This window comes from Apus apus, chromosome 5, assembly GCF_020740795.1.
Source record: "Apus apus isolate bApuApu2 chromosome 5, bApuApu2.pri.cur, whole genome shotgun sequence".
Lineage (NCBI taxonomy): Eukaryota > Metazoa > Chordata > Aves > Apodiformes > Apodidae > Apus > Apus apus.
Window position 1 is genome coordinate 38,083,936 of NC_067286.1, and position 12,993 is coordinate 38,096,928.

At 35.3% G+C, this 12,993-nt stretch overlaps 1 protein-coding gene across 1 annotated transcript in view; it reads left to right on the plus strand.

Annotated features, from left to right (window-relative positions):
• The window catches only part of ARHGAP5 (Rho GTPase activating protein 5), a 53,155-nt gene extending 46,170 nt beyond the window's left edge, over positions 1-6,985 (plus strand). Inside the window, exon 8 of the mRNA XM_051622366.1 lies at positions 761-6,985. Coding sequence (XP_051478326.1) covers positions 761-1,091 — 331 coding nt within the window. The 3' untranslated portion in view covers positions 1,092-6,985. The remainder of the gene's footprint in view (positions 1-760) is intronic.
• The last annotated feature ends 6,008 nt before the right edge of the window (positions 6,986-12,993 follow it).

A 12,993-nucleotide genomic window follows, 5' to 3' on the forward strand; every position in this document is an offset into this window, starting at 1 on the left:
CTGAATTTGGTAACAGGATGGTTTGCTGGTTTTGAGTTTGTGGGTTTTTTCTTGTAATAGTATTTTAGTAATGAGTTTAGCTCATAAGTGAAGAACCTGTTTCAGCCCTTGCATAAAAGCAGGGAACTTCTAGGAAGAGTAACCCAGTTGGAAACCTTTATATTATACATTGAAGGAAAAAAAAAATAAAAATGCTGATATTAATGAAATTTCCACTGATGATGTTGCTTACACTTTTGCCAAATTTTGTTGCTAGCCAGTATGAAAAAATCTGCAGAGTTGTGCTTCAATCAACACTTGATTTTTTGGGGGTTGTGGGTTTTTTTTAACATGTGATCTAGTGTGATGCCTTTTTTTTTTGAGTGCCATAGATGTTAGTTGATATCTGACTGTCCTACAGTAAAAAGCTATTTCTATCATTTTTCTTCTAGAAATTATAATGGACAAAATTTTGTTTTTTTTAAATCCTGTAGCTGAAGTTTGTTTATTATTGTCACTTCAGTGTTTTGGTGGAATATTGAATTTATCTCGATTAAAAGCTTAATCCGATTTATATTTGTTAGCTGTCCAAATGTGGAGAAGTCATGGTTTCTAAATATTTTTCTGCATAGTCACTTAAGAAACCCAAGAACGATTGGTTAAATGTATAGCTGGAGGAAAGGACAAAGACCTTGAGATTGTTTAATAGTAATGCTTACAGTTGGAGTGGTTGATTGCATACCAGTTTTAATTAATTTGGTGCGTGTCGTTCTTATTTCAGGGTTAGTCAGCAATATAAAACCAACTTTATGACTGCTGATAACTTGTCCATTTGTTTCTGGCCTACATTGATGAGACCTGATTTTGAAAACAGAGAGTTCCTTTCTACCACCAAAATCCACCAGTCGGTTATAGAGACCTTCATTCAACAGTGTCAATTTTTCTTCTACAACGGAGAGATTGTAGAAGCACCCAACGCAGCAGCGTGTCACCCACCACCTTCCAATGCTGTGCAAATGGTGGAACCAATGGTACCTCTGCAGTTACCTCCACCACTGCAGCCTCAGCTGATACAGTCACAATTACCAGCAGACCCTCTTGGTATTATATAGATGGAAGATGATTGCGGCAGCCTGGCACTGGACAGTAAAGACAAGCTGTAGACATGCATGTTTCAGGATACAGTAATGTACTTCATATTTATGAAAATTCCCATCCAGCTGATTGGACATCTTTTTGTTTTATCCCGTACTGTGCTCCTCATTTGTACACATTGCAGATAAAAACTATGTGATAAGCATGACTGGAGAGGTTTAATTTTTAAAAGCAAAAATAGCTATAAAGTACAAAGCTGCTGCTGCATGATACCTTATTGCAATCACTATATCATTCCCGTGACAGTTTGTCACAATATATTGTGAATAAAATTTTTCTATAGAAATTTAATGATTTAAAAAATTACATTTATGAAACATTCAGTGCTTACAGCCTGCTTTATGGCTGGTTTTGTTATTTAACATGCTATTTTTGGCAATTTTATTCACATTCAAGCATTCTGTGTAAACAACTAAATCTCAGCTATAGTTTATTTTGTAATCTCCTGGCTACTTATGTAATGGTATGCTTAGGATGGTTAATGGAAGAATGCAAAATGCACTGTTGAGAATTTTACAATTCCTCACCATCCATCTTTACTTGTAACTAAACCTGTGGACAGTTTGCTAAGGGTGGGTGAATTTGCGTATTATTTCTTACAGCACAATACCAAGGACATGCTTGTTGTAAAAGTTAGTTTCAAATATTGTACAAAAATTTTGATGTTGCCTACTTATTTCTTTATGTTCCATTACTGAACTAAACATTTTGTAAAACTGTTAATTCTGTAAACAGCTGCATGTTTAAAAGATCATTCATGGTCTTGTAAACTTAATCTAATATATTTTAGATATTTTAATTTTTCCCACTTGGGAATACATGTAGTGTTTAGAAAATAGTTCATGACATTTTCATATAAGGTTATATAACTTTTCAGACATAAACATGAATTTTGTTGTAGTAAAATTCTCTAAACCAAACAATGTTTAATCTAGGACTTCAATTAGTCTATTCTTTAAATCTATTTTTATGTGACCCTTTAAAGATATACAAAAATGCATTGCTAATACATAGCAATAAATACTTTGGGTACTGACAATTAACCTCTTTGGAGTGTGTATATATAAAATCACATAAACTTGTATTCATATTTTTTTCCTGTGGTATATTGTACTAAAATTTCAAATTACTGATATTTTTTTTCCCCACTGTATTTTTAAATTATCTCTTTTTTTTTTCATTTATTTTCCTTTTACATTGGTACCAATTTTGCTGTAAAAAATGCTGCTTAATTTAAACAAATCTTTTGGTTAAATATTTTGTTAGTGGTAAAAAATTTAGAAGGTTACAAATTGTAGCAAAGGGGAAACCACAGATAAACACTACCTGTGAGACTTTTCATAGCAGCTTTTTTCTCTTTCATGCTCAAAATATCCCTTTTTTGGTCTGCAGAGAAGAAAATAGTTTTGGCTCATTCAGCTGCTAGAATGTTTTGTGTAGTTTAAAAAAAAAGCTTTATGATGGTCACTGTTGTAATCTTCACTTATAACAAGATTTAAGATCGTCTTGTATGTATTATAGTAAATAGATGATTTTGAGAATTAAGGCTTTTAAGAGTTTGATTTGCTCCATTTTCCCCAAATAAAAATTGCCTTTCCCAATTATGTCCTAGGTATTGTACTTCTAATTATGACTTGGATTCTCATTATGGATTACTAAGATACCATAAACCCGGCTGCTGTTTGAAGTACATGTATATTAGAAATTATCTTGATATTGTGTTATATTCTTGCAAGTAATTATCTTTTCTAAGAAAACATAAACAAAAAAAGAAAAGTCAACTCTATTCCTATTGCAAAGCACACAGGAATTAATAGTACAATAAAGTCTGTCCTGTAAATTGTAGTATTCTTAACTTGTTCTACTTTACCTGTTGTCTATATAGCTTTTATTTATAGTTGTCAGTTTAATCTCAGCATGTTTAGCAGAGAAAATGAAACGTCAAGAGTTTTATAAACTATTTCTAGGTTGCTAAAGAATTTATTTTTCTACTGTATATGGTATAGGCAAAGCATCACCTGTACAGGAAACAAGTCTATTTCTAACAGAAGTAAGCTTAAAAATAAGTGCCAGTCACTTCCATGTTTAAAAGTTCTATCTATAAAGTATCTCCAGTCTTTGTAATGTGAATTGCATTTTAAACTTTCTACAAATTCCAAGTTGTTTGCCATAATATTTAACTAATCTTTGAATACTGATTTTTAGAATAGTTTACATTCCATATCATGGTGAACTTTCTTGTTGAACTTGTCATCAGAAGCATTTGCAGTATCATTTATTTCTTGTTTATGATGCTATTGCTAAATCACTTTATAACTTCCTTAACACTTATATTTGGCCAAATGTGAAAGTGTTACTACATTTACTGGATAAAACATAAAGAGAGAAAGAACAAGAAAGTACAGCATGTGGTGCTTGATTGTCACATGGAAAAGTCCCTGCATATTGTTTGCATTATAGAAGAGGTATATGCAGGAATGTGGATATGTGTGTGTGAATAATATATCCACTTTGATATTTTTCATGTGTTTGTTTATGTACACAAGCACATGTGCACAGACTTGCATGCACATATACCCACACAGTAAAGTTTTAAAAAGATACTAGGAAATTGTACCATCATTATTAAAGATTTATAATAGAGCTTTCTCTATTATTATTTTTATTAGTGCTATAAAATGAGGAAGTATGTCATTATAGATTAATTCCTCATACTTTGAATCATTAGTCCCTTCTAGTTTTAATGAAAATCCAAACAATAATAAGTATATTTTTTAATGTGAGCATTTTTACAGTAATATCTATCTTGATAAAGATACAAATGTATATTATTTTTGGTTGAGCATCTCAATGACACGTTATGGAGTAGTTTGTCTTTTTAATGTAATATTGGTATAGACATACTGCAGTGTATTTTCTTTCATGTTTTAGCAATTTTAAAATCCCAGACCTGATTTACAAAAGTGTCATTTTAAGTAATGCTTAACAGATTATTTCAGAATTCCTTACCCTCCATGATCTTGTGGAATTTTAACATATTTAGTATAAATAGATCCCAGATGTCAACTGAAGTGAAAGGAAACTTTTGTTGTTTTATGTTTTCTCCATTATTTTAATCCTGGTTGCTAGGAAATTACAGATATGTTTAGTTTTAGTTGCTGGAGTTTAGCTTCCAATATTTATGATCAATCTAGAAACAGTATCAATTGGAGAAATGGGCCTTAGCTTACATGCTTATTTAAGGGGTTTTTTCAGTAATTGTGATGCTGTTTGTCAACTGAAAAAATTGCACATATATAAAAAAATATTTAAAGAAAAAATTGTTCTTTGTTTATAATGTTTTTTGTTGCTACATCAGCAGAATACTGCAGTGAATTAAATATCAGTGAAGCTTATTCTGTATAAAAGATGCAATGAATAAAATACTAAGATGCTTATTGTGTATAATGTTGAGTTTAGTTGCCTAAATTTTTAAAGGCAAAAGCACCCTCTCTTGCACATCCACAGAGATGAAATGTAGCAGTAAGTCTTGCTAAACTGAGTGCAACAGGGTTTAAGGCATTCTCGAGTTGGAGGGTGTTTCTCTTCTTATGTTTGATATGTCTTTTAATCTGCTGAATTTTGGAAGTGACTGTCACAAAGGTGAAGACTCTTCTCTAGGTAACGCACCCCCAAGACGTGCAGACGCTAGAGAACAGACCTCCAAAGTGGCAGAATGTAAGATGTTCTGTTTAGCTGTGTGTGACATGTGAAATTCTGTCGCTCATTTGACCTCTGAAATTTTTCACCTGATTGAGCTGCTCAGCAAGCAAGGCTGTGATTGTAGGAAACAGTTTTCCAGATTTCTACCATGCTAAAGGAATGGGCCTCTTAATATTATTTTTTCTATGGAATTTTTAAACCTGAAGTAAAAATGGTAGGTTTTGAGGTCAGCTTTACGTTTTCAGAGTTGTACATTTTTTGTCATAATTCTGCTAACCATAAGGGATAAATCCACATTTGATGATAATACTGCTTTTAGTTCTTGTGCATGCAACATCTGTACTTACTTTGTTTCTTCAGAGCATCTTGAGTTGTATGGCTGATGCAGAAATAACTGCAAAAACTTCTGACAGCCTTCAAATCCAAATGCTGTTCAAGTTTTATAACACTTTTCATAACACTTTCAGATACTGGAGCACTTTAATCTCAAAAAGGATGCATCTTGTGTATAATTTACTCAGTGTGCAAATTCTGTCTTTTAGATTGCTGTATCAAAAAACATCTCTACTGAATCAGGCATAATGCAGTACTCAGGCTATGTAGCAGACCACAAGTTTCTGATTAATAGCTGTCCTAAAGAACCGAAGTGTAACATTAGTGTTCAACCTGTGTCAAATTTGATCCTTCAACTAATTCATAGTTTCCATGGAATCAGAAGGGATGAATTCAATCTGTCATCATGGGTAGTGAAAACCTACACTTACTTCCTTTCCTTATTGACAATTTTTTCCCCCCAAGTGTGTAGATGTGCATGTTATGGCTGTTGCCCATATGTTTCTCATCTTTATAAAATACAGTGCATGTGTGTTTAGAGCTGGTATTTTTGTTGCTGAATTGAGTGTCATTGATGCCTAGCCAACATTCTGGTGCTTTCATATTACAGAATAGGGTTTAATATAACTGATTAATAATACTTTGTCCATTACTGGTTTTTATTTGTTGCGATTTAGAAAATATAGATAATTAAATAATTTAACTGAATTGCTGTACGGTGCTGTAGCTGCGGTTTTTCAGTCTTGGAGTGTGATAAACGTGAAAGGCCATTGTTGCTTCTACTTACAAGCTGTTTGAGTTAAGAAAAGATGGGAAGGGAGTCTTGTGGTTGTACTTCCAGCCATGACTGCATACCAGTGCTTCCGGGGTAAACTGACTTGAAGAGAAGCTCTGGCAGCTTATGTGACTGACTGATTTATATAGTGTAGCTGTAGCTTTTATTTTCCCCAGAATTACGGTATCACAATCTTACTGCTCTGACAGATTTTTCTGGTTCACAACTGAAGAAGTGAAGGGAAGGCAGAGTACCCATTCTCATCTCTTCCTGCAGTTCTCTCAGCTTTGCCACTGATTGCTCTTGCAGGGTTTATGGAATGAAAAGTATGCAAGTTATGAGTTGAAGTTCTTTAGTTAACTGACAATGAGTGTGATGAATTGCTGAAGCATCCAGGAAAAAACAAGTTTGCGCTGTGAAATTACAGGCACTGTGGTCTCCCCTTGAAGGTTCCATGCTCAGTACTTGGCAGGGCAACCTGAGTTTCCGCACTGACTGCCCTTACTTGGTCATATTGACCGCATGCAAGTTGGGAAAGAAGAAGAGATGAAGAAACCTACCTCAAAAAATATTAATCATGTACTTTGAACAGCTGCCTCTTAAAACACTTAGATGAAATTGTTAAAAGTAGAATGTAGCAAAAGAATAAAGTATGGAGAATTAAATGTCTGTGGTTCATTATTGAAATATGTACATACATATACACTTTTTAAACTTTGTAAGGAAGTAGATGTTGATATACAGTCTGCTGTAGTAACAGGTGGCCAGACTGCTACAGAGAAATATTGCTTAAAATTCAGATGTAAAGTTTTGAAAATTGAATGTAAATAGATGTATCTAATTTTGCTACCCTATTTATGAGTTGTCTAGTTCTAACATTAATTTTGTTACCCTTTGTGATCACTCAAGCCTGTTTGACATTTATTTAACTGTGTTAGAGTTGAAAAGTTTATTCTCCACAAATTACTGCTTTCTTTATTCTTTCTTCTCTTAGTATTTCTTTTTCAATTAATTAGTCATTAAAACTTACAGTTAATAACATCATTATAGTGCTTGTCTCCTGTAAAACATACTGGGACCCACATAAAGTTTATAAAGATCTGTTAATACTCTTTTGTCCCCCTTTGTCTGCGCTTGTGTGTGTTCACTGGATTTTCTGGGTATGCAGAATCTGGGGCAATGTGGCACTTGTCCATGTCAGGAGATTCTCATAGCTAGGAAGTTAGTATTGGAATGATCCTTTTCCTTATCCTAACCTGCTTTTAATGAAAGAGTGTTGGAAAGAGGAGCAGGGTACCATTTAAAGAATGGTGAAGGATACATTGTACAAGTCTTTAGTAAATCAGGGAAGTGAAGATGCTCTCCTCAGCTGGGCTTCATTTCTGTGCTAGGAGTTTGTGTGGACGAAAGCACTTCCCTATACCCTTCTCTTTAACCTCAAGGGCCTGTGTTGTTCTAGCATGATTTGGGACACCGCGTCCTCTATGTCTGATGTGGATTTTTGGCCTCACAGAAAAATAGTCATGGATTTGCATGCAGCCTTCAACCAAAATTGGTACAGTTAAACACTGGGGACATACATACCCACCTTAAAGTGTTCCTCAGCATTCCTGTTCCTAAAGTGTGCTGCCCTGAGACTTTGTTGTTATTTTTAATGTAAAATAATTTTGAGTGATATTGCTGTCACAATCTGCAGTTCTAAGTCATCTTTACAAGTCCTCATAGCTAGGCAGGATTATTTACCAGAACACAAAGCTTCTCTGACCTGGAATACTTCTGGGGAAGGAGAAATCAAGCTCCGGCTCCTGGATCTTGTATGTGGTGCTATCAAGTACTATTTTGTTTTCGCTGCGCTTTTCAAAGGCTGTAGTTTCAAAGAAAAATGAGAGGGCTGAACTGTTACCTGTCAGAGGTGTGTTTTTGTAGCATCATATTGACACCATGTAGTAAATATCCAGCTCATTCAATGAAGACATGGAAGTAGTGTATGAAGGCGTGGAAGTAGTGTATGAAGACGTGAATCCTGCTTGAATAATTTGGAAGACTAGCAGAGTAAGTGAATTGTGAAACAAATTATCCTCTCAATCGCGGCTGTAGTTCTTTGAAGAAAGCTTAAGACTTTTTGTTTTTTCTCCAGAAGGGAGTTGAACTGGTGTGCATGTAATGTGGTTGTCAAAGCTGAGCTCTGACCCAGTGAGAAAATGAGTGAACAATTTTACACCAAAACTACCCTAAAAGACTGCAAATGTCTGTGTCCAATCCTAGTATTCAAAGTAATGGGAGGAACTGGTTTCTTCTGTTTTTCTCCATGAAAAAAGTGTGTGCTTCCCATAAGGTGAGGGGCAGGGTCTCATAGCTCCCTTTGGATTTTGACTGCTACCCCACATCTAGTATTCTGCTAAAAACACTGGCCATAATAAATGCATTTTTGAGCTTCTGGTCTGTAAATAAGTTGAGTCTAATTTCCTTCTCCCCATGCCCCCTTGGGTTTTTGTTTTGTGTTTTTTTTTTCCTCTCTCCCTTTGCCCCACCCCTGGCCCCCCAGAAACAGCAGAGCTGCTCAGCTAGACTTCACTCAAGATGAAGGAGGGATTCTGCTGCAGGGCGTTCTCATTTGGGAGTGGTTGGCTTTAGTCTCACCTCTCCTCCTTTGCACTACAAGAATGTAGGTCTGTTAACTTCTAGGCTTGCTGCAGAACCTATTTTTTGGCCCTCCATAAAGTTTCTGAGGATGAGTGGGCTGAAGTGTCTACAGGCAGTTACTTATCTTTGTCCATTAATTTATGGTGGAGTTGCCCAGAGCCCTAGAATGCAAAATTTCTTCAGAAATGGAAAGAAAAAAAAATTTTTACAACTTCTATGAGTCTTCCTTCTGATGTACTAATTAAGGAAGCCTATAGCTATTCTTGCACTGAACAGTAGTAGAAAGTATGTTCTGAACTTAATTAGATGATAAATGTCTCTATTTCTGATTTGTCTTAAAAAAAAAAAAGTAAGCAATTGCCTTCATGCAAATAGTGGTTGCACATACAGCTGAAGTGAAGGACTACTAGAAAGCATGCTAAATATGAACAAATAGGATATGCAACTGATTTAGCCTACCAGTAGGAAGCTAAGAGTGGGAATTTTAATAACTTAGATATTTTAAGTTGAATTGAAGGAAATATTTATGGTGGGTATTTTCTCCCTTTCAGTGTTTTCAGTGGCTTCCACTTGCATATCTATAATAGGAGGACGTATTCCAACACACACCATTTCCAGTGCTGCAGTGGTCACAAAAGCCATCCAATTGTAAGCTTTATGACAAGACTGTTGAGGACATGCTGAAGACAGTTTGCACCAGCCTTCTCCTTTTCACTGTAAGAACTGAGAGCTTTAAAAGAAATGCCTACTTACAGGAAGTGTTTTCTAGTTTCATGTAGGATAAGAGAGTTTCCCACCCTGACAAACTTCTCAGGAATGTACATGGCTGGCCAAACCCACAATCTCAACAGTTTCTGTGGCTTTTTTTTGTCGGTTGTTGGTTTTTGTTTGTTTGTTTGTTTTGTTTTGGGTTTTTTTGTTTGTTGTTGTGTGGCAGGTGTTTGGTTGGTTGGTTGTTTTTTTTCATCCTCACCCCCATTTTTATAAAAAGGAGGTCATCATGTACAAAACCTAATATGCATTTTTAGTGTTTAATTGAAAACGTTTTTAGGGGGATGGAATTTACTATTCAAAGGAAGTATTATAATTACCTAAGTAAGCCTCTGGAAATACCAGTGAAGTATTCATATTGAAGAGAATAATGGTTTTTTTGTTAGTTTTCCTAGTGGCATCACAATCTTTCTCACTAGGGAAACACATTCTTTCTTACGGCTTTGTCTAAGTATATTTTATTTGCAAATATATTAATGTAATTTTAAAACTACTACAGTTGCAGTCAGTAGTTTCTAAAAAAAAAAAAAATCTTACGTGGATGTATGCTTATAGGAGTCTGGATTATTCTTTATTCTGATGGTCAGTAAAAGGGATCCAGATTTGTTACTGAGAATATAGAAAGGAGACAGCTGACATTCTTTCTTATTAAAGAACAGCTAGGATGACCTTTTTTGTTTTGCAATTGCAGCTGGCACTACTGTATCTGTAACATCTGGAGCATCTGTGTCCCTATGCATGTAACTTTCCAAACAGGAAAGCAATTGGTAAAGCAGCTAAAAGCATGCCTTCATTTTGCCTTACTGGAAATTTGACGACAAGCTGTCACAGCCTTATTGCCTCATCCCATTATCTGGCCAAATATAAATGCCAGATACATATTGTCTACCCTGTCTCTTAAAAATACTTGGCAGACCTGTGTTCTTACATTCATTGTATTCTCGTTTCTAACATACACCCAGTTCCTTTTAAAAGAGAAATTGTCTACAAATTATTAAGCTATTAAGTCTATGGCAGCATTAGCCCAGTTTAGAAGGCTTAGTGGATGTTGTCAGAAAACAGTCTTTGGTTAGACTTTGTCTGATAAAGTTAGACCAAGTCCCGTCTTGCTGCTGAAATGCTTCTCTCCTTCACCTTAGGAGGAATTACAGTTTTCATTTACTTGCAAAGTCTCGAGGAGGCAGCTTCTGCTTGGTCAGTGGAAGTCACATTAAGTGCATGAAGGCACAGAGAGTTATGAAAATTGCTCTCTGATGCCGTTTTTTTTCCTCTACTTGTTAGTCTATCATTTCTTTGTCCCCAAATGTCTAAGATTCAGCTATGTATAGCACCACATGTTGAGTTTTCCACCTCATGTTGGAAACTAAAACTCAAATTTTCTGCAACTGCATAAATTTTTAGTCTATGTCTGCTTCCTGAAAAGCATCTGTGCTTTATCTGTATATTTGATATTCAAGAAGCAGAGGAGAAAATAAAGGTGAGTGATATTACCTCTGCGAATTTCAGAAAAATCTGAGAGTTTCTGTACTGGGAATTGGTCCCTGTTCTGTGTCTGTGGAATAGATGCAGCTGCACTTTTCATGCAGGTGTGCTGTGGGTAGCTGGTCCCTGGTGTCTTGTTTCTAGGCAAAACAGAGACTTGAAAGGTTGGCCTTTCATGTGCAGTTGTATTCTTGAAAACCTGTGGTACACGGCTGTGTACTGCCCTCTTTCAATACTGCGAATGGAAATATCTCTCCCTGTGATTTTGAAAATAAATTGTAAAAATTATTCTCTTGTTTCACATCAGCAATGTGTATATGTTCCCTTTTCCGCAAGTTGCTTAAAGGAACACACTTCAATTTCTGAAGTACAAACTTTCCCTGATCCTTCAGATTTTAATTGATGTAGGTGATAAAGAATTGTATAAACAAGCTTTCCGAATAATGAAATGGCAAAATGGAAGAAAGAAGTTCAAATATATTCATGAGAACTTCATGTGCACATAGTGACTGAGCTGAAAATAAAAGTCTTTGCTTTCCATTTTGACTCTGAAAACAGTTGTTTTAAACATGCGTATAACAATGCATGGGCACAAGTATAGTGATTTTCTCATATCTAGGGATCTTATATAATTCTTTGGTTTGTTACAAGAACTGCAAATGATATTCTTAACAAGCTTAATGCTAGGAATTCTTCAGCCCTCCCTACTTCCCCAGATGAAACAAGTAACAAGGAGCAGAGAATTACTTTGACTCACATCACTCGCTGTTACACGCTGTTACATCACCTTATCCATTTGTCATAGCCAACTGTTGTCTCTTGCCTTACTTAAATCACAAGTTTTTTAAACATTCTATGTGGTATATGGCACCTTCTTGGTGGGGCATCTAGGACCAAATACAATAAAAAATAAGCTGGCCAGTACACACTGAGTAGCTGGGATTGTGCTGATATTTGTAAATCATGTTGTTGAAATGTAATTTGATACAATACCAATAGCATTGTATTAACTTTTTGTACCACTATAATTTATTTTTTTTTGCCTGCTTTTTCCAGAAAGAATCAGCATACAGTAGGAATCAAGTTTAGAATTGAGAAGTCTTATAATGACTCACTCATGACACTTTTTTTTTTTTTTTTTTTTTTTCCCCCTCATCCTATGAAAGTGCTTTCACTTTTCTCCTTAGGTGAATACCTACTTTATTTTTGTGTTTTCCCTTGCTAGGTGATAAACCTCTATAGCCATGTAGTATTTTCTGCTAACAAGTTGTTGGAAGTTGGGGAGATTGCATGGACTGGTTAAAAAGTGTATAGTCTGTGGGTTGAAAAGATGACAAGAAAAGTTACATAACATTGAGAATAATTTGAAAAGGCCATAACATAGGGAACCAAATATGCAAATGTGAGAACTAGAGTTAAGGCAAAGATCTTAAAAGGAGAAAGAGCCAATTTAAAAAATAAGGTCAAGTTCCACTTCAAGATGCAAAAATAAGTTACTTCCAACAGAGGGGAACGGCCACATATGTTAATGTAAGGGTTCTAGCTCAAGGTGTGCAAGTGCAATTGTCTGACTAATTATCTACATTTAGGTTGTTGTGCTGATTTAATCAGAAAAAATGCTTATTAGGTTTTAAAATTTGCACAGACATTGAAATGCAACAACTCTTGATCCACAAGATATATTATAAAAATAAATATTATCTTGAATAAACAATTGTAGGTCTTCAGCATTCTTGTATCTCTGATAGAAATTTCTCTATACTTTTCTTCAAAACCTGTGAAATAGATTCAACAGACTTATCTGTGTCTTATTTCAGTGATTCAGTATCCCAGTGGGAAGAAAGATTCTCTTGGGAGCCAAGCTAAATCTTCTTTACTGCAAGAAAAACCAGCTTCTTCTTGTTCTATTGCAAGTGGATGTGGTGAATATTTATCACTGTCACCTTTATGGGGATCTTTAGATGCTGGAAGACTATGTCCCATTTCTCTCTCACTGCTTTCCAGGGCTGTCTTCTTTGTCCAAATAACACCCTCCTTTAAGCTTTTTTTACAGATTGTGTTTATAAACCTTGTAGTATCCTTGTTGCCCTTCTGTTAAATATAGTGGTGGTCCAAGCTGGGCATAGTCCTGGCAACACTAATACGAAATACAC